The 22,652-nt window shown below is 37.1% G+C and overlaps 1 protein-coding gene and 1 pseudogene across 1 annotated transcript; one reads left to right on the top strand and one right to left on the bottom strand.

The window, feature by feature from the left end:
• Positions 1 to 5,946: 5,946 nt before the first annotated feature.
• Positions 5,947 to 6,435, top strand: LOC130054992 (uncharacterized). Its single transcript, XM_056166134.1, has one exon. The coding sequence runs from the start codon at positions 5,947 to 5,949 to the stop codon at positions 6,433 to 6,435; it is 489 nt and encodes a 162-aa protein (XP_056022109.1).
• Positions 6,436 to 13,462: 7,027 nt separating this feature from the next.
• On the bottom strand, positions 13,463 to 20,224 carry LOC130046516 (uncharacterized; annotated as a pseudogene).
• Positions 20,225 to 22,652: the final 2,428 nt, after the last annotated feature.

Below are 22,652 nucleotides of genomic sequence, written 5' to 3'. Positions count from 1 at the left end.
TTCGAGTACAAAATCACAAGTATCATGGGCCGCCCAGTAGAAGCAACCGTCAACTTCGTTTTGAAATTTATATTGTTTACACATTTTCAATACAAGGTGAAGATAACGAACAGTGATCAATCCCATAACTCCTACAAGCAATACAAAATAGATAGTTGGGCAAACACGCAACCCTGGACACACCAGAGGTGGGATCAGGTGCCTAGGAGGAGTAAGCATCCCCTGTTGACCGGTCACACCCGCCGTGAGCCCCATATCCTGATCAGGTAAACGGAGTTATCCGCAGTCAAAATCAGTGTGCCAAGAACGGCTTAACAATCGGTATGAAACACGTCAGACAGCATTTGACCCAATGCGAGGTTGTATTGACGAACTAGATCGTTATAACGACCATAGAATTTGCGAAATGCTGACTTCAATCGAGACTGTTGAAATCCCTGTACCATCAACTTGTTTTTCAGTAGCTTACCTCGATTTAAAAACTGATTATACCCAGAACAAGCTCTTGCATATCGAATCAGTTGAGATATATAAACACCATATACAGGTGATAATGGAATATTGCTACATCAATGTGGGAAGTTGACGATGGAGAAGCTGAAATCAATGTGATAATTTCGGATTTCAATGTGGCATTTTCTGGCCTGAATTTGTCTTCTTTTGAACGTCATTGTCTGACAGTTTTCTCCAAACTTGCAGCCGATCGAGGCAAGCAACTGATAAACAAGTTGATGGTACAGGGGTTTCAACAGTCTCGATTGAAGTCAGCATTTCGCAAATTCTATGGTCGTTATAACGATCTAGTTCGTCAATACAACCTATCATTGGGTCAAATGCTGTCTGACGTGTTTCATACCGATTGTTAGGGCGTTCTTGGCACACTTATGTTGACTACGGATATGGCTCACGGCGGGTGCGACCGGTCGACAGGGGATGCTTACTCTTCCTAGGCACCTGATCCCACCTCTAGTGTGTCCAGGGTTCCGTGTTTGCCCAACTATCAATTTTGTATTGCTTATAGGAGTTATGAGATTGATAACTGTTCGTTATCTTCACCTTTCATCTACATGTATTGCAATGTCATTATTATAAATCAACAAATTTCAATTATTTCAAGAAAGAAACGCTATTTCTAAAAACTGAAGACGGTTATCAGAATGCACAATGTAGTATAATAATAATAAATTCTGAATAGAAATGAAGTACAAGACCCAGTTAAACAATTACAACTTTGCACCATAGAATTTGTCAAGTATGATCAAAGAGTCAATATCTTCGGAATATTAATTAATTTAGCACTATGTATGTATGCGTAATCCGGGATCGGCAAGTGCTTGAATCTCTGATGCCAATGTTTGACATCTCTATTTTCCTGTGAATTGTAAACTGTGAAATTTATTAATGGTTCAAAGTTTTAGGATAGTCAAACATTTCTTACAATCTCAGTGACGCGGGCTGAACGGGATGTAGGTTATTAGGAGTGTTAACAATAAAGATTTCGAACGACAATTATAGTACCATTTTATTTTTCAGTATTTTCATCAATGGATATGTTGGCAATGGCAGAAAGGATATATCAGTTGGAAGAGGAAAATGAAACTTTAAAGCAGCCGTGCAGACAAATAACTTAAACCATATTAGCACCTCTACATAAAGTGATACACATGTTGAACATTTCAATGCAAAGTATTTGTCCAATTTTCAAATCAAAAGTTTGTTTACTACTACACAGGTATCACATACTTGCGAGGTTTTACATTCATTTCTCATTTGTTCTTTCATTTATGTGACTTTCGACTCCAATAGGGACGAGGCAAAGACACTGTCTGTTGATGAACAAACGTTTTTGTTTCTGTGTAGAATGAGAGTTTAAGCGGACTTCAAGTGGAAAAAAGCAAACAAGTGGCTTGTGAATTTAATTTGAAGATTGAAAGTGTCTCAACCATAATAATGATAATATAATAATGATACTTCATTTCAAGGTGACCTGATTAGTGCATGCATTATTCTTCCCAGGGCCTTCCACTTGATATAAAGAATTATATACATTGTACAAGGATAATCACTTAAAGCATAAATACAAGGTTATGTAACTAGATTCAGTATATACATGTATCACAGGAAATCAATAATATCACATAATATCAATAATATCACAGAATATCAATAATATCACAGAATATCAATAATATCAAGGATATCAAAAATATCACAGGATATCAATAATAAAAAATCTAATATTCCAGATTACGATTAAAAAATGCATACTTGAATAGTGGTCCGGCAGGTGATAATGTATTTCTTTGCACTATCTTTAAAACTATGTTGAGACTGAGAAAGTCTTATGTTGTGGTAATTCACAGGTTCACACGTGGGTATTGTAAAGAGGTCTGGAATAATCGCGTGTTAATCTTTGGTAATCAGAACAAAGACGATAAGAAGCAGAGGATTGAAAATCAAATATATATATATAGATAGATAGATAGATAGATAGATAGGATCCCCCATGATTTGTGACCGGGTATGATTATTATCCAACGAGTTGTGTGTCTTAGTGTAGTAGTAGAAAACACACGAAGAATTTCATAATAGTCATATCCAGCCACAAACCATGGGGGATTTCTTTTATCATATATCAGACCTAACCATTTAGTTTAATTGCCAATACAACCTGTCATTGGGTCAAATGCTGTCTGACGTGTTTCATACCGATTGTTAAACCGATTTCGATTTCGTGGATGATGATACTCTTGAATAGCTCTATTCAATACCTTCCCAACGGTATAAATACGAACCGTCAGCACCACATAGTTTTAAACTTATAGTCATTTCAATAGAGCCAGTCGTTGACCACTATTTTATAAGGAAATTATCACACAAATTCTATCATTTCTGATCAAATGGTTTTAGGAAAGATTTTTAAAATGCCCTCAATGATAAATATATGAACCTTGAATCTTTGAATGATGGTTTGTGGCAAGTTTATTGAAAGTTATCTATATAGTAGTTCTTGGTACATATGTAAGTAGAAAATGTGAACAGTTTACAGACGATAGACAGACGACCCATCGGGTAAATTTTAATCAGAAGAGTTCAAGCTTCTTGCAAGAATATTTTTGATAGTCTCAGTCTGACACCACAGGAAGAGACATATCTCCTAGTCAAATGGTTGGGTATTGACTCTTCTCGCCAAGCATTGAGTTTAAGAGCAGCAAATATCCAAAATCCTGTCATAGGATTACAACGCATTTGGTCGAGACTTGATGAAAGGTATGGTGCAGAGTTGGTAGAAAATTCTTTGAGAAAGAAGTTAACTTCCTTCCAGCGCATTCAGCTTCTATGACACGCACGACGTATTTACGACTTGGTTGACGTCTTATCTGAGATACAGTGTCTGAAAGAATATTCGAACTATGCAGCCTTGCTTTCGTTCTACGACACTTCTCTGGCGTAAACCCTATCGCAGCAAAACTACCTCAGTTTCTTCAGAACAAGTGGATTGATCGGGCGACGATATTCAAGAAATCCAATGGTGTAACTTTTCCACCATTCACAGTGTTCATATCCTTCATTAGTGAAGTGGCATCCATATTGAATGACCTTTGTTTCGTGTTTAGTCATACAAAGGCGACAGAGGAACCAAAACAGATGCAGAAACAAAAACAGAGTTAACAAAGAAGACTGGCGGGAAACAGGAAGAGAGGTTTGAATACAAACATAATATATTGTGCCCAATACACCCTAAATCGAAAACTCATGAGTTTAGAGACTGCAAGGAATTCTACAAGAAATATGTGGATGAAAGGAAGAGACTTCTTAAAGAATATAGAGCCTGTTTCAGATGCTGTAGTTTAGAACATTGAAAGAGTGACTGAAAGATAACACTCCGCATGTGACAGCCATGCATATGACGAAGGAAACTATAGGAACATAAACAACACGTACTAAAGTTGACAGCGTTGATGGCGAGGAGCATGCCGATGCCGTCCCGGTCAGTTCTAAGTATACTGCTATTTGTGGAGAAACTTTCAAGGGACGTTCTTGTGCAAAGATTCTAGCAGTTTTCTACCAAGCTGGAGATCCAGAGAGGTCAATTAAAGTATATGCCATGCTCGACCTGCACTGTAACAGGTCACAGATTAGACCAGAGGTACTAGACAAACTAGGAGTCCATACAACAGAGACACAGTACAAACTAACCTCTTGCTCAGGAAGCCATCAAACAGCTGGCAGAGTAGCTCATGATCTTACCATCCAATCCCTTGACAAAAGCTATAGCTTGACGCTCCCTACAGTGATTGAGTGTCCTGATATCCTAGATGGCGTTACAGAAATTCCTACACCATACGTTGCTCAACATTTTCCTCACTTACAGGAGATGGCAAACCTGATACCTCCATACAACCCAGATGTATCTATTGGTCTACTTATCTGTAGAGATTTGACAGAAGTCCATCATGTGCTGGACTAGATTACAGGGCCTAAAGATACACCATTCGCTCAAAGGCTTCATTTCAGTTGGGTCATCGTTAGAGAGGCCTGCCTAGACAGAACCATCACACGTTTGATTGATCATTGTTCGTTATATTCACCTTTTACGTGTTAGTATAAACAACAAGAAACCCTTTGTGAAAAGAGATGTACGACCCTCGCTATTTAAACCGTGCAGGAAAGGTATCTCAGTTGGGAGTTGGATATTCACAAGCCCCTTGACGCAGCATGGAAAACATCCAGTTCCTACCTAGGTGACAATCTTTTTTGCAAAGAAGATGATAACGAACAAATAGGACTGTCGGTGGAGGACCGATACTTCTTAGAGATTATGAACAAGGAAATGGTGAGAGGAAAGGACGGAAACTGGACGGCACCTTTGCCATTTCGACCACATGTCCCTTTACGCGCCGTGCTTACCTCTTAGACAAAGGTCTTCGCAAGAATCCTACTAAGAGAAAACACTTCATCGACTTTATGAGTAAGGTACTTGAATCAGCAGCTGAAGTTGCACCAGCGCTGACGAAAGACAGGGACGTTGGGTACTTACCCCTCTTTGGTGTATATCACCCCAAAAACCAGAGAAGATCCGTGGAGTCTTCGATTCATCAGCAGAGTTCAATGGAACATCCTAGAACAAGGTTCTTATCACTGTGTCCAATCTTACAAACAACTTGCAGGGATGATCCCCTGAATCAAGATCGATTCGTTTTCGAAAGGACAAGTGCGCCATTGTTGCCGATATAGAACAGATGTTCAACTTTTTTCTTGTCAAGGAGGATCACAGAAATTACCTGAGGTTCCTTTGGTACGACAATAATGACCCAGATGTCCCCCTGGTTGAAAACAGGATGAGGGCTCACGCCTTCGGAAATTCACCCTCACCCGCAGTAGCCACATACGGCCTCTAAGAGATGTGTCCAACAGACAGACGTCTATGGTTCTGATGTAGCAGAGTTTGTAGTCTTCAATTTCTATGTGGATGACGGACTGACATCTGTTCCTTCAGCTGAAGAAGCAGTGAGCTTGCTAAAGATAACCCAAATGGCATTGAAAAGGGAAGGCAATATTCGTCTCCACAAGAATGCATCCAATGACTCCATAGTTTTGAACTCATTCCAAAGGGAGGATTTTGGTAAAAAAAAAATAGTATCTCACAACCTAGATAAGGATGTTCTTCCAGTTCATCAAAGTTGGGACTTGGAATCTGACAGTTCCATATTCGATATTCAGATTGACGAAAAACCCAACACAAAAAGGGGCTTCTTATCGATGCTCAACAGTGTCTATGATCCTTTAGGATTTGTAGACCCAATACTCATAAACTGAAAAATACTCCTCCGTGAGATAACGAACTCGGTTAGTTGGGGCTAAATAGTGGATACATCTGACGTTGCGAGATGACATTCCTGGATACAATCTCTACAGTCATTGAAAGAATTATATGTTCCAAGGATGTACTTCCCAGAGTCGCTGAGTCAGGAAGAGAAGATAGGGTTGCATGTCTTCTCTGATGCTTCTGAAGAAGCAGTTTCGGCAGTCACATATTTGAGAAATAAAGAGGATGAGACCGTAAATACCTCCTTTGTCATGGGAAAAGCCAAGTTAGCCCCAACCCATGGCCACACGATTCCTCGCCTGGAGCTACGTGGGGCATTGCTAGCTACACAAGTGGCTCAGACTGTTCAGGATAATCTACATGTGCGGGTTAACAAGGTTCAGTACTACACTGATGGTAGAGTCGTGCTTGGCTACCTCAACAATAAAACTCAACGCTTTCACAACAATGTAAGCAATAGGGTTGAACATATTCTACATGTCTCTAGGCCAGAGCAGTGGCATTACTTATGTACAAAAAAGAGAATCCTGCTGATCACGGAACACGAGGTCTCGCAACAGGAAATTAACTCCAAGAAAAATGGTTTTCTGGACCCAAACTATTGACGAGATTGGACATCAGTGGATCTTCTTTAGTATCGCACCCATTGATACAAAATACAACCTGAAGATGACGAAGAAGTAAGAATTGAGGTAAGGAAGACAACCGTGAATGAAAATTCCGCACTTACCTTTGACTTACCTTTGACAGATTCTCTGACTGGAAAAGACTTATTGGTGCCATAGCTCAGATCAAGATGTTTGCCAGACGCCGCAGACTTCGATTGCAGCATACCATGCTTGATGAGACAGAGATAATGAAGAAGTCAGAAATGACACTCATCAAAATCATGCGGAAAGAAGCATATAGAGAAGATGTATTGGCATTAAGTAATGGCAATAGTCTGGCCAGGGACAGCCCATTACGTTATTTGGATCCATACACCGACGAGTCCGAAATCCTTCGAGTTGGAGGACGTCTAAAGCGAGGTGGTTTGAGAACAGAGCAGAGTAATCCTTCCTGGAAAAACTCACCTTACCAAACTGCTTATCATGTTTGTTAACAAGCAAGTTTGTCATCAGGGGAGGCACATAACTGACGGGGCGCTTCGCAATCGAGGATTTTGGATAATGGGAATAAAAAGAATTCTGAACACACTCATTGGAAGCTGTGTAGCTTGCAGAAAGTTGCGGGGAAAATTTGAGTTCCAGAGGATGGCAGATCTTCCAGAAGACCGTATTACCCCAGGACCTCCATTTACGTCTGTGGGTGTGGACACATTTGGCCCATGGAATGTGGTAATCCGAAAGACGTGAGGTCATCAAGCTACTCAAAAAAGATGGACCATCCTCTTCACTTGCTTGACCATCAGAGCAGTGCATATAGAGATTGTTAGGATATGAGCAGCTCATCTTTCATAAATGCGTTGCGCCGTGTAGTGGCAGTCGGGGTGAAATTCAGGAGCTGCGATCTGATCGAGGGACCAATTTCGTTGGTGTAGCAGACAGTATGAACGCAGAAGTAATCAATGTAGAAGATGGCGTAGTGAAGACCTACTTGTCTCGATCTGGAATGACAGGCAAATTTAACGCCCCACATTCCTCACATATGGGAGGAGTGTGGGAACGTATGATAGGTGTGAGCAGACGTATCTTAGACTCTATGTTGGCAGAACACAGAGGAAAGGGAATAACCCATCAGATCCTGACCACTTTAATGGCAGAAGTGTGCACTATAATTAATTCCAGACCAATAACTACAATATCCTATGACCCAGATATGCCTATGGTACTAACGCCTTCACTTTTACTTACTTACTTAATCCTCTTCGTGCATGTCTGCACATAAGACTGAAATCAGCTCCCGCCACACTTGTCTGTCCCTTGCCTTCTTTTCTGCTTCTTTCCAGGTTAGTCCCATCTCTTTCAACTCTCCATCTATCATTCTTCGCCAGGTTTCTTTTGGTCTTCCCCTCTTTCTTTTCCCTTCAGGAGTCCATCTGAGAGCGACATTTGCTGGGCATGCTTTGTTCATTCTCATGGCGTACCCTAGCCACCTCCATCTGCGTTGTTTAATTTCTAATTGGATGCTCTTTTGAGATGTTTTACTCCATAAGTCTTTATTAGAGATCTTTTTCGGCCAATAGATTTTGCAGATTCTCCTAAGGCAGGTGTTATGGAAGGATGACAGCTTCTTAAGGTCGCTCTGAACAAGTTTCCAGCACTCTGCTCCATAAGGTAATATGGACTTAGCATTACTGCTATAGATCTTTACTTTAGTTTTAAGGGAAACTTTTCCTGATCTCCATAAAGGTCTTAACTGACAAAAAGCTGATCTTGCCTTGCTAATTATCGATGTTATGTCTTTTGATGTTCCATTGTCTTTACTTATGATGGCACCTAAGTATGTAAAGTTGTCTATTTCTTCGATGTCATGATCCTGGATTCTTATGGGTGTATTACAGGTATTGTTTATCGCCAATACTTTTGTCTTCGTTGCATTTATGTCCAAACCAATAGACTGTGCAGTTGTTTCTAGTCGTGCTGTCTTTCTTTGCATTTGTTGTTTGTTGCTAGAGATGAGACAGACATCATCGGCAAAATCAAGGTCTTCCAGAAATGATTCCAATGTCCATCTTATTCCAGTATTTTCATTTCCGAGGGTAGATCTCATGCACCAATCTATAGCCGTGATAAAGAGAAGAGGAGATATAATACAACCTTGCCTCACTCCAGTGTGTACATTAAACCAATCAGATTGTTCTCCGTTGTGGATAACACAGCATTCATAGTTGTTGTAGAACGCTTTGACAAGTGCTACTATTTTATCTGGTAGTCAATATGCTGAAAGTATTTTCCACATGTAATGTCTATCAATGCTGTCGAATGCTTTTTTGAAGTCTACGAAATTGAAGATGATTTTGCTTTGCCATTCTAAGCTTTGTTCGATGATATTTCTGATTGTAAATATATGGTCAATACATCCTCTGTTTCGTCTAAATCCAGACTGTTCTTCCCTCAATTTCTTGTCGATTAAGTCATCTATTCTATTTAACAATATTCTTTTGCTTACACAGAAAGTACCTGGACATCCGTCAATGTGCGAGGGATTAGGTATAAGGGACATTTATAAAGCACAATGGCGCCACGTGCAGGATTTGGCAAACACTTTCTGGAAGCAGTGGAAGGAACACTTTCTAAATATCCTGCAGATGCGACGCAAGTGGATGGAAGATCACCAGAACCTCAAAGTTGGAGACGTGGTTCTTCTCAAAGATACTACCCAAGCACGTTTCGAGTGGCCTACCGGAGTCATTCAGAGGGTCTTTCCAAGTGAACATGATGGCCGAGTACAAAATGTTGAAGTCCGCATCATCAAGGATGGAAAGGCAGCATTGTTTACTCGACTGGTCACCGAAATGGTGCTTTTGATTGACTGATGTGACACCAGTGATTTGATGGATGTGACATCTTGGGGAACAAGTTTTTTTTTTTTTTTTTTACTTGTTTTTGTCAAAGAATTATGTTATGTACGCTTATGTTTAGTTAGATTATCGATGTGGTTGTTACAGTTGAATCAAAGTCTTTTCATTGATAGTGTATCTTGAAGGTCTCATCTACGAACAGTATTATATTATATTCTAGTCAAGCTCGGTATTCGCCAACTTTCATTTTGTATAATTCATAATAGTTCAGTTCTTTTCTTAAGTATATTCGTTAGTTGTTTAAACAAGACTCCTATGATTGTCCATTATTTGAATGGGTAAATGATGATTTACTATTTGCTGCCAAATAGGGGGTTTTCTAGTCTTTGCCATATTTTTGTGAATAGCGACATTTTTCATATGTCGGACGAGGAATGTAGTGGAACAATCATCCGTTTTATCAGGTTGTAAGAATATTGTCTATAACTGCGTTCCGTATTCTATTTTTCGCGCTAAATCTAGAGATCATTGTTTACATGTGCTTGTCCAGAAACTTTATCGCTAGAACTTACAGCCATCACCAGTGTAAGTAAATAGACCTTTATACAGATTGTTTTTCTTGTTTTAATAGTTCTTTGCATATGATGGCTTATCAAATTATTCAGTCGAAACTTGTTATGTTTACATTTCTCGGTTCGATTGTTTTGTGTATTGCATGTTTACATTTTGTGCTATATTGCGAGTTTCTCTTTATATTATTTTGTACCTTTACGGTGTTATTGTCTACAACAATAAATCGTTGTCTATCTGTCTACGTGTAATCATTTACGTCGCTATTGAGAGGCAGAATAACAACAACCCAGGATTAACAACACAACTGCCAACACGGCACCGAAAATAGACTGACTCAAAATGTCAGGATCTGTCGCCAATTGAGCACTTGTGAGTTGAGTTAGGGAGAAAAGTCATGATGCGAAGACCCCAGCTACAGAATCTCCAGCGACTGGTGGCAGCACTTGAGGATGAATGGGATAACATCCCTGGGCACGGTATTGGCCGCTACATATCATCTATGCGTCGCAGATGTGTTGCAGTATATTGGATGCAGGAGGCGGTCATACACGATAATGATTTGTAAACTTTAAATCACACCCAAGGGTAGTCGAAGCTTAATGTATTAGATTGATCCATTTCTGAATAATATTGTTAAAGTACTAGTGTTTGCAATTGTAAACAATTTTGATTAAAATAAAAGCAAAGTACTTTTCTTTGTTTGCTCAGTATATTTAAAATGCCAAGCACTTTTGTGTGTGAGGTAATCAGCCTCACTACAGTGGAGAATGTGATAGTGTATGCATAAAGCCGTTAAAGGTGTTCTATCGTACATATACATGTACATACCGGTTGTTAAGCCGTTCTTGGCACACTGATTTTGACTGCGGATAACTGCGTTTACCTGATCAAGATACAGGCCTCATGGCGAGTGTGACCGGTCAACTCCTCCTAGGTACCTGATCCCACCTCTGGTGTGTCCAGGGGTCCGTGTTTGCCCAACTATCTATTTTGTATTGCTTATAGGAGTTATGAGATTGATTACTGTTCGTTATCTTCACCTTGCATATATGATCATATACCCAACAAACTAGACAGCAATCCCTTATATTTATAAAATAACAATATAAATGTTAAAAAATACTACCCAAGGGGCGAGATCAAAGGATCGATCTCGGATACAAATCTAAATTCAAATAGTTGGGGAGAAGAGGTAAAAATTCCCGTAAATTCCTATCACCCCACATCAATCATAATAGAAAACGGGGAACATACAAGTGAATGTTAAAGCCACATTATGATATTACATTTTAATAAACATTTGATAGTTTTAATGTACACTTTCATTTGTGAATAAACAGTAGAAAAGATATACAGAGTGTTATTCATACTCGTATGTTTTCACTTGTTAATTAATTAGTTTCAACATTCATATTTAGTTTTAAAGGGTTGGGGTAGTGAATACTATGTGAATTTTTTTTTGGGGGGGGGGGGGGGGTCAGATATTGAACTTTTGATCTCGCCTCCATCCAGTTGTACGTTGTGGGGAAATTAACACATTGGAGCTTCAAGGGGAGCCTATCACAGAGAACACAGTTGGAAATCTAAGTACACAGAAAATGTTCAACGTGCCCATACCGACGTAGATAAATATAGACATACCAGACGTGCCCCTAACGATGTAGATAATTATAGACACACGAGACGTGCCCCTAACTATGTAGATAATTATAGACATACGAGACGTGCCCCTACCGATGTAGATATATAATTATAGACATACAAGATGTGCCCCTACCGACGTAGATAAATATAGAAATACAAAAATATGGTTTCAAAACGCTTTCAGGTAATTTCACTAAACCCAAATGTCATGCAGTGAATTATTTTTCCAGTACTAATAAGACGTGCACAAAATAAATCTATAGGTTTATCATAAACCGATAGGCTTATTTACATAAAGGTTTATTTTGTGCGTGTATTACAAAAAACTGACTACTCAGTTTGCGAAAATTGTCTTAAATAGCTATGAACATTTTCAAAGACCATCGGGCCGTAGCGCTCATCGACTTCTCTTCGCAAGCATTCATATTTTGATTCTGGAAAACGTGTAAATGCCGGAGTCGGTGACGGTTTATGCTTCGACCGACGTTTCGACTCAGATGTGCCTGGATTTACGCAATAGACAACTTGTTTTCAAACATTTAACAGTAATGCACAAAACCGTCACAAGGAAATCAAAACTTTCTTGCTTTTAATCCATTTTCAGCATGCCCTGTCCCGGGTTTAAATCACAAGCCTGCTTTTCTCTTAACTGGCCCCCTATTGTGACAGCTCCCAAGACCAGTTAACGTAAACCCGGGACAGGGGACATATTGAAAATGGATTAAAAGCAAGCAAGTTTTGATTTCCTTGTGACAGTTTTGTGCATTACTATTAAATGTTTGAAAACAAATTGCCTGTTGCGTAAATCCAGGCACATCCGAGTCGAAACGTCGGTCGAAGCATAAACCGACTCTGGCATTTACACGTTTTCCAGAATCATAATACATGTATGAATGTTTGCGAAGAGAAGTTGATGAAGGCTATGCCTCTCGACTTCACTAAAGAGAATAACTTAAGTGTTGCAAGTACCTTGCTAATGCAATTAATGTCTTACAGAAGTACTGGTAGTGGCTCAACAATAAGGCACGTTTTGGTGTTGTACCACTTCATGTACATATGTTCACTACATGCCTCAATGTGTCTTTGTATGCTTTCTTAATTCTCAAACTGTTGTACTTCTCATGCAACAGTACTTTCATGCGGATCATTTTATTTGGCTATATATTTTGTGAGGGGGGGGGGGGTATTATTATTACATATACTATTACTGTATAATAAGTTACCCATGTGAACTCAACATGGCGAGAAAAGTGTCTACAAGTGGGTTTATAGGAAAGACAAAAATATGATCACTCTCTAAAAGAGTTCGAATTCGTAGATTTAGTTTTAACATAGGTATATATACTACATAGGGAAAAGTGCCACATATGATCCTCATATGAAGTGAGTTTCATATGAGGATCATAAGCAAGTCATATGGGTATCATATGAAACTCACTTCATATGAGGATTATATGTGACAAACATATGATTCTCATATGTAGAAAATCATATGAATTTCATATGAATTGATTTTCATATGATTATCACATGGTATAAATTTCATATGAAAATCACATGATTTTTTCCATATGAAATAAATTAATGTGTACCATATATGAATTTTTAAAAAATAGTATGTCTTCTCTGACAGAGCAAAGTATACCGATAACGTAAATTCTCGCATATTTGAAGGTTTGAGAAAAAACACTGGTTGATTGCTCATTTGATGAAAAATGTACAATATTGGTTTAAAATCTTAATGTTGGGAAGGACACAAGTTTGAATATCTGCTTTCTAAATCAAAAGTTAACAAGCAAAATTTTGTCATTATTCAATATATTTTAAGAAATATGTAAAATTTTAACCTTATTTAATCCAGAAAAGGGATTGATCAAAAATGAGAATTGCAACAAATGATAATTGTTCTTTAAAAAAAAAATTTTTTTTCTGAACAAAGACAACAGAAATCATTTACTTTTAAAATTTAATTTTAGTGATGAATCCATAAATTAAAACATATACAGCAGGAATCCATGATACATTAAAACATGTACAGCATATTCTTTACATAATCACACCATACAGCACATTATTTTTTATGTTGGCATAAAAAAAAGATCCCCCACTGGTCAATGAACACAAGTGTGGAGTATAGGTTTAAGTATTATTTGCAGCCTTTCAACATGGGTGGCCACATCCCAAACATGAGTGAAAAATTCTCAAAGGGATGTAAAACAAAAGCAAACAAACATGTATACCTATTTCAAAAACTTCTCAGAGCATCAAGGGGATTGCTTGTGCAAGTACACTAAAAATACATACAAAGAAGATTTATATCAAAAATGACTTTGCACAAGCTGATGGTTTAGAAAAATCAAAACTAGATGGACATTTTAGTGAATATACATTGACTAGAAACAATCTGTGTCCCCTGGATAACTTGTGTTTAATAAACTTTGTATGCTTGAGTTCAGTCTCCTCTTGTTCAATCCTGGCTGGGGTTTTTCCTTCTTTGATGCTGCAATGGCACTGGATACAGTGATGAACAAGTGGCATGTATGAAAGAACATTTGTAATAGGAATAACATCCAAATCCTCAGAGAACTCTATCACAGGACAACCAAGATGTGTTGGTCGCTGTATAACCCCCTTTTCAACAATTGCTAATGAACTTCTCCTAGCACCCTGAAGAAGGAGTAGACCACCTTTGAAGATTCCAACTTTAAACTGAAAGTGAAGAATATTAAAACATTTTATAATATCATATCATGATCAATGGTAACATACAATGTATCGTTCGTACAGAATTGCAGTAATCAAATTCCATTACTTTTTCATGACCTCAACCCATTTTCAATGACCTCAAAGACAGACAACAGACTGATGAATAAGACACAAATATGAGGTCTTTCTTACCACATGAAAACGACTTAGCAGTTGCACATATCAGGAAATATAATTTGAAAAAGTTTCTTCACATTTTCATTTGATTTGTACGAATTATACATTGTTACTGTATGTGTAGTCCACAAAATGTGATTTGATGATGATGTTTCTGAATAAACTGGACTATGGGGATAGAACAATCTAAGTTTTCTCCTCTTTAATGTCATTTTTTAAGAAAGTACTCAAATCTCGTTGATCCACTTCTCTCTGAAGTTTTACGTGTTTCGTTGAACATCAATGTGAAGTCAGTGACCCCACCCCCATGTTTCCCATATCCACCACCTTCAAGCACGTTGTGCAGAACGCTCTATCTATTACTCTTAATAGCCCTGACCTACTCAAAATTGTGCTCCCACTCAGAAGAATAAACACATTTCCAAGGCACGACTCATCAGACTGCATACCGGTATATGTGCCATTACCTGTAGCACACTTGTTCATTTGCACCTAGATGCTCACAGTAATGGAAATTACTTTGTGTCAAGCGCTTTTATGATACAGATTATAACCAACATGGTTTTAGTAGTTCCGGATTAGGCGAAACAATATCCATTTATTTTAAAGGATTTTTATCTTAATTTAAGGAGTTTTTAAAAAATTTAAACCAGGTAAAAGTGAAATCCCATGGCTTTCCATGACCTAGCTCTCTCAAAATTCCCTTACTTTCTCAAGACCTAAAACCAAATTTCATGACTGAGTTCAAATTCCATGACCCGTACGAACCATGTACATGCATTACACTATAAGGTTTAGTATCTTTGTTCCAAACTTGAAGTAATTCATTGGTAACCGTTATAATACACTCATGAGGAACATATATATCAAATAGTAATTGGAAATTAAGAGAGTGGTTTTAAAAAGAATGCACCTCATCCTCTCTACTCAAATACATGATGGACATCCCCTCAGCAATACTTGATCCATCTTTACATCTACACATTTGGTAGCTGATCATCTTCCCCTCCAAACAGGGGGATGGGATCCCTAGGTCAATAAGACCCTGCAATAGGAGGCATTGGTGTTGGAATGCTGACATATCTTGCAGCTTTGTTTTGTTGTTGGCTGTACGAAGTGGTCTCAAAAGCAAAGGCTTCTCACAGTCTTGTTTGATTTCTGATAGATTTCCTATATTAATGTAAAGAAAATTATGGATGCAAAGCTTTCAGTTTTGTTAAAGCATTACCAGTAATTGATTGTTTCAGGCCAAATAAACCTTCTTAAAACATATTGAAATAGTTTGTGCTGTCAGATATCTAGAACATGTACTATATTATTCTACAAGAATATTCATAACATTCATGCATGCAAATAAATGTGTACACACTTGCAGACATTCCAAAACATCTCTGGATGTGACATAGTCTTACTATGGTATTTTGCTGAGGTTCATATAAATAATAATATAATTCTTTACATAAATTTTCAAAAAGTCTAATTTCTTATAAACTAATTTGGTATTTATATAGAGTTAAATTGACATACCAAAAAAGTTGCACATTTCCTTCCTAGTGGACAAATCCTGCACCTCCTTTGTACACTGCCTCCTACAACATTGCAATTTCAGTATGAAAACGTGCATACATCAGAAGCATACCCCATTCAAAAACAAGAGGCCCATGGGCCACATCGCTCACCTGAATCACCTTGACTTTCCATATATATTTGCATGTAAAACCTTAGTCATTAATATGGACCCAACTACCCCTGGAGGCCACGAATTTTGCAAACTTGAATCTACACTACGTCAGAGAGCTTTCATGTAAATGTCAACTTCTTTGGCCCAATGTTTCTTGAGAAGAAGATTTTTAAAGATTTTCCCTATATTTGTATGTAAAACTTTGACCCCCCCCCCCACTTGTGGCCCCATCCTACCCCCCGGGGGCCATGATTTGAAAAAAAAACTTGAATCTGTACTATGTCAGAAAGTTTTCTTGTAAATATCAGCTTTTATTATATACTTTCAATTTCATCTCTTCTTTTTTCTTTAAAAGTTTGCGGGCATATATCACACGATATATGCCCGGAAACATTCCGGCCCGCAAACATTACGTCACAATCAAATTTCTACGCCGTTAATTTTCAAATTTTTCGTGTTTTTCATCTTTTACTCAGTTAAACCGATAAAGTTATTGTTAAAAATAAAATTATTGTTAGTTTCTAAATGAAATTGAAAGTATATAATAAAAAGGTTATAGACTTTGTATGGGAAATATGACGACCTCGTTTTTTGTCGCGAACGGACCTCGCAAGCTCGGTCCGTCTAGCGCCAAAAAACTCGGTCGTCATATTTTCCCATACAAAGTCTATAACCTATAATTCTGACTCAGTGGTTATTGAGAAGAAGATTTTAACTATATATTTGTATGTAAAACTTTGATCCCCCTTGTGGCCCCATCCTACCCCCGGGGGCCATGATTTTAACAAACTTGAATCTGCACAATGTCAGAAAGTCTTCATGTAAAAATCAGCTTTTTTGGCTCAGTGGTTCTTGAGAAGGAGATTTCTAAAGATTTTTCCTATATATTTGTATGTAAAACTTTGATCCCCTATTGTGGCCCCATCCAACCCCCGGGGCCCATGATTTGTACAAACTTGAATCTGCAATATGTCAGGAAGCTTTCCGGTAAATTTCAGCTCTTCTGGCCCAGTGGTTCTTGAGAAGATTTTTAAATGACCCCACCCTATTTTTGCATTTTTGTGATTATCACCCCTTTGAAAGAGACATGGCCCTTCATTTGAAGAAACTTGAAAGCCCTTTACCCAAGGATGCTTTTGGCCAAGTTTGGTTGAAATTGGCCCAGTGGTTCTGGAGGAGAAGTCGAAAATGCGAAAAGTTTACAGACGGACAGACAGACAGACGGACGGATGACGGACAAAATGTGATCAGAAAAGCTCACTTGAACCTTGGGTTCAGGTGAGCTAACAAGCAAGTAGCTACTTTTCAAAGTAATAGCAAATTTTAAATTTTTATTTAAATTGCTGTCTTACCAGGTTCCATTGTCTGTAAAATAACCCCCCACTATGACATGTTGGAAAAAATAGCTTTTTCCGAAAATGACTGCAGTATCTCTACTTCTGGCCAGCTGATTTTCCTGATGAAATAGCTTTGCTCTGATCACACCATGCCTCTTCTCAAATACATCCTCAGAGTATGCAAGGGGTGGACCATGCCGAATGATTTCATCAGTTTGAAAACATAATCAAACTCTTTGAATCAACCACAAAAAATAAATGAGTGTATTTTATCTTGTTTACATTATCTTTTGGCTTTGCTTGAAAATAATAAGGAAAACATACTTGTACTTACCAAATGGGTCATCAAATGTGTCTTTACTTTGTTCATCAACTCTGGTACATGGCGTTCAACAAGAATGAGATACTTCTCGACAAGATTATCAAGCAGATGTACATCTTCCTCCGCAAATGTATCCAAGTGCACAATCCTATTTATCTAATTCAGAGAAAAATCATGTTCAATATTACATTACAGAGAAATACATGAAAATTCAACTTTCTCTGCAGAAAATGGTTAAACTTTTATTGGAAGAAAGGAAATGTTCTCCACATGTAAAATTATGGTGGAAACCCTATTTAAACTTGAAACCTAGTGAGCCATTGAGCTTTCACATAAAGCTTAGAAAATATTGACCATTTTGACTTGTTCAGAAAAACAATATATCATATTTATACTTACCAGAGACAGGACACAGGTCATCTTAAGAAACCTTGCATCCAGACCAGCATAGTCAAAACTGAAGGGTGCAATTTGAATCTAAATTTAACATCAGATATGAATATTAATTATCAAAGTCATTTACTATATATTTTCATCAAAATGTCTATCAAAAATGAATGATCTTTCCTTGCAAGAATGTAGTACCATAATACTTTCTTTACAGATTAATTCATCTATATGCTACTCACAATTTTTTTCAAATCCTTCCCTTGTCTGCTGTTCACATTCTTGGTAATGTTAAATTTCACTCGCTGATGGGCATCTAGAGCAGTTAAATGGCTTTCAAGTGATGTTGCCTGAGTATCAGTTAATGAATCAATGCAGACTTTAAAAAGATGTTTTGATGTTCCAAGATGAAAAAGATGAAGAAGTCCAGATGGTACATCTCTATCAAATAAAAACAAGTAAATATGGTAATCACTCGGATTTAAAAAAAAAAAAAAATTCTCATTTAAGCCTTTGGTTCGGGTGAGCTAATATTAAAGCTGTATTACCCGATGTTCATGTATTATTTTTGTACATAATTGGTTTAAAGCAGATTAATTTCTTTATAAAGTTATTAACTTTCCCTTAATTACATGCTTAAAAACATCTGCATGTAAAAGAAAACAGTGCGAATATTATTTAGAAAATAAATATAGTTGGTACATATATAAATCATCCCATAATAGACGTCTATAAATAGACCCACCCGCGTCAGGGGAATCCCAACACGATGTATTAACTCAAACGCAACTGTCTAGTTTTAAGGCTGAAAGAGCGTAAAAGAAGGAATTACTAAGAGGTATTTGATTTTTTTTTTTCTATTAAAGTTATGGTGCGGTACTGTTATGTGGCGTCGGTGGTCGAGTGGTTAGGCCGTCAAACTCTCGACCGAAAGGTTCGAGTCCTGGCCGCGGCAGGGCCGACGTTGTGTCCTTGGGAAAGGCACTTTACATGAATTTCCACACTCCACCCAAGTGTAAAAGGGGTACCTGGCTATAGACAGTGAAAGATATTGTTAGAATGTTAGTGCTCTAGCGCTTGTAATGGCAGCTTGCACTGTATGCTTCCTAGGAGGCTGAGAGAGTTCTAGATTGATCTAAGGTCTGCCGGGGTAATAATGTAAATTTTTGTCTCATGTAAATTCAGAAATTAAAGTAGACTTTAAAAATTCTAAACACTTTCATTTTAATTGCAATGAGACTACATTGTACTACAATCTGAAGTTTATTTATTTAAAAAAAAAGAAAAGAAATGGAAATGGCATGCATTTACTCGTTGTCACATGTCGCGGTCAAAATGTACCATCCTCTCCCATTCTGGAAAGAGCTATGATCGAACTCCAGATTTTGGCTTGAGACAATAGCATTTCCTTAGAAGGAAATAATCTCACTTTAGCATTGATTCACTTAAAGGCATGCATAATACCTGAAACAATACTTGTATATGTTTATTTCTAATTTCCATAGAGATCTTTCTGCGCATCACAGAAATTGTTCCGTAAAGGAGGAACAAGTGGCTTTGCTTTCTGGGCTGAATTCCATAAGTTTGTGGACACCGTCAACAAGGATGGTAGACTGGACAAATGGGAGAAATTGGAGGAAAAGGAGGAGAGAAGAATTGAGAAATATTTATCATAACTTTTTAAATTAAGATTTTATAAATTCAAGTTATTGTTTATTGTATATTTGTGTATTTCTTCGTTAAAATCATGTGCAGTTATTGATTTACTTGTTACTTTTAAATATGATATGTTTTTATATGTGTATGAAAGGAACTGAAATTTAGCACAAAATATAAGTATCGACAAGTGCTAATCTTGCTTTGTCTTCTTTTCGGTGAAAATTTCACTTTTTACAAATGTGAATCTTTCATTCTGATTTCAAAAGTTATGTAAATATGCACTGTCAAATCTTTTATTTCTGTTCATCGTTGAAGCCGTTCCATATCTATAAGATTAAGATATTTTAGAGAATATTGAGTAATAATTTTTTTGTACTTTGCATTGGTATTTAATCAAGAAGTAGTTGTAGAATGAATAGAAATACTTGATTTCCAGCATCTGCATATTACATATTAAAGTACACATACATGTCTCATATGATTTACATATGAGTTTCCTTACATATGATTCTCATATAACATATTAGCACAACATGCACACAAAACCTTCATATGTGAATCATATGTAAATCATATGAAACACATCATATGATTCACATATGATGCCCTTTTTTATGATTCTCATATGAAGCTAATCATATGAGCCACATATAAAAATCATATGTGGATCATATGTGGCAAGCATGCCTGTGTATAGGTTGTAAATGAAACATCCAGGCAATTAAATTGAAATATTAAAAACACAGTGAAAATTGTCAAATGTGACCATTTAATAGTCGAGTTTAGTAAAATGCAGAGCTCTCCCATTTTATTTTTTCTGTTGTTGTAATCAAATACCGGTACTTATAGAAAAACTAAAAACGTACAATTTTCAAAATGATGGAGAATGACCCATTATATAGATGAAAGACGTTTAAAAAGAGATCTTATACAAATTAATAGCGTTTTGTAAAAATATTCAAAGTCCCTTACATTGTTCAAAGACTATATCATACATGATTTAAATCCCCATGAATATTTTAAGCAAACTGGTTAAGTGGTCTAAACCGCTTGGACACAAAGGTAATTTGGAAGTAGAGCATTTTGGGTATCAAAAGAGTTCGATACCTCAAAATAGCTCTTTTATTTTCATAATTGTTTTGGTGGCTAATATTATATATTATAAAAATATATTTTACTTCATCACCAATTTTTCAATATTGTCAAACAATGAAATTGTGAAATACAATGTATATTACAAAAATCCATATAATAGAAAATATGTTTATAGTGTATGTAATTCGATGAATAGGCCTTGTTCACGAATCTTTGAAAGTAAAGAAATTAACTACTTACACCGGGGTCCAGTACATATTAAATCCTAGCTTGGTAACTGTTACAACCTAAATCGTCGCCCGACATCCCAAATCGTCGCCCTGGCGACGATGTGGGACAAGATATCATTAGGGGCGACGATTTGGGATGTACATGTACTATAGTACACCCCAAATCGTCGCCCGTCCTAACTCGTCGCCCGCCACTATTTTATTGACGTTTCTAGGATAGATTACACAGAAGTTATTTTATTGTACCCTCTCTTATATGGGGGAGGTACATAAGTTTCACTTGGTCTGATTGTCTGTCTGTCCTCACCCATATATCTGGTGTTTGTTGGGCTAAAATTTTGTATGTAAATTACAAGTGACCCTCTAGACCAGTCGTTATAAAAATAAACTTCAAACAAATAGCAACAAAAATAGATTTTGTTATAATCAATTAATTGCGTATATTTTCACAACAAATCAAAAATCGACAAATATCGACCGAGCAGTTAATTTAGAAATTAATCAAGAATGTTCCGCATTTTACATGTAACAATAATGGCATACGCGGGGTATCGTACCTGAAAATTTGACGTCAACACGAAGCAGACGATGCAATTTTTTTCACATTTTTATGTGTTTTGATGATTTGTTGAATAAATAATGAATTTTGGTTCCAGATGCATGATGGAATTTATTCTATTTCCTAACTATGATATGTAATTTAATATTTGTGCATTTTGAAGTCGGGATGTTCAATCAATCTTAAAGTATCGGTCTGGTGTGTTATTTTTTCAATATACAAGCATATTGAATATGTACATTTAATTCATATACTTACTACATTCTATCACGTAAAAGAAGTACGAAAATGCCGTTATGGTAAAAATTGCATAATAGTATTTTCAATACTTCTAAAAGTGTAGTAAGGCTCGAGATATTATATGTATATATATATATATATATATATATATATATATATATATATATATATATGTGTGTGTGTGTGTGTGTGTGTGTGTGTGTGTGTGTGTGTAATAATGAAACGTCGCCAGTTGTAGGTGAAATACCACTTGTAATGATTCTTTAACGTGCTGCCAACGTCTGCCGCGACACGGGATCTCCGTTTTAGGGTCATATCCGAAAGCATAGGCGTAGCTTGGGTTCGAATATTACCGAGGCAGGGGGTCTGGGGGGCTGCGGCCCCCAGAAGCTATCGACATTTTAACAACGTAAAAGGTGTTGTTGTTTTTTTTACCGAGGCAGCTGCCTCGGTTGCCTCAATGGAAGCTACGCCACTGGAAAGACCCGTGATTTTGACTTCGAAATATCGAGCGTTTGGTGAAAGTGTAATCGCATCTTAGGTTTGATGTGGCCATGGCACGAGCGGCCTTGAACTTAGCTTCTAATTTTACATACATGAGAATTATTTCCAGCTGATTTGATAAAATCAAATGTTTTCAAAGCATTAGGTATTTGTCCCTCACATGTGAATTGCATCGACTTTTTCATTTTCAGGTAGTGATATAACACTTGATTTTGCTATACATTGCTTGGTGATAGTTAAGATAT

The sequence above is a fragment of the Ostrea edulis genome, chromosome 5, assembly GCF_947568905.1.
Source record: "Ostrea edulis chromosome 5, xbOstEdul1.1, whole genome shotgun sequence".
Taxonomy (NCBI): domain Eukaryota; kingdom Metazoa; phylum Mollusca; class Bivalvia; order Ostreida; family Ostreidae; genus Ostrea; species Ostrea edulis.
The sequence above is the reverse complement of the archived record's forward strand: the minus strand, read 5'-3'. Positions and strand labels throughout refer to the sequence as shown.

Bases quoted from the DNA above. Each gene is read 5' to 3' on its own strand.
- LOC130054992 (XM_056166134.1), top strand. From the start codon at position 5,947: ATGTACTTCCCAGAGTCGCTGAGTCAGGAAGAGAAGATAGGGTTGCAT.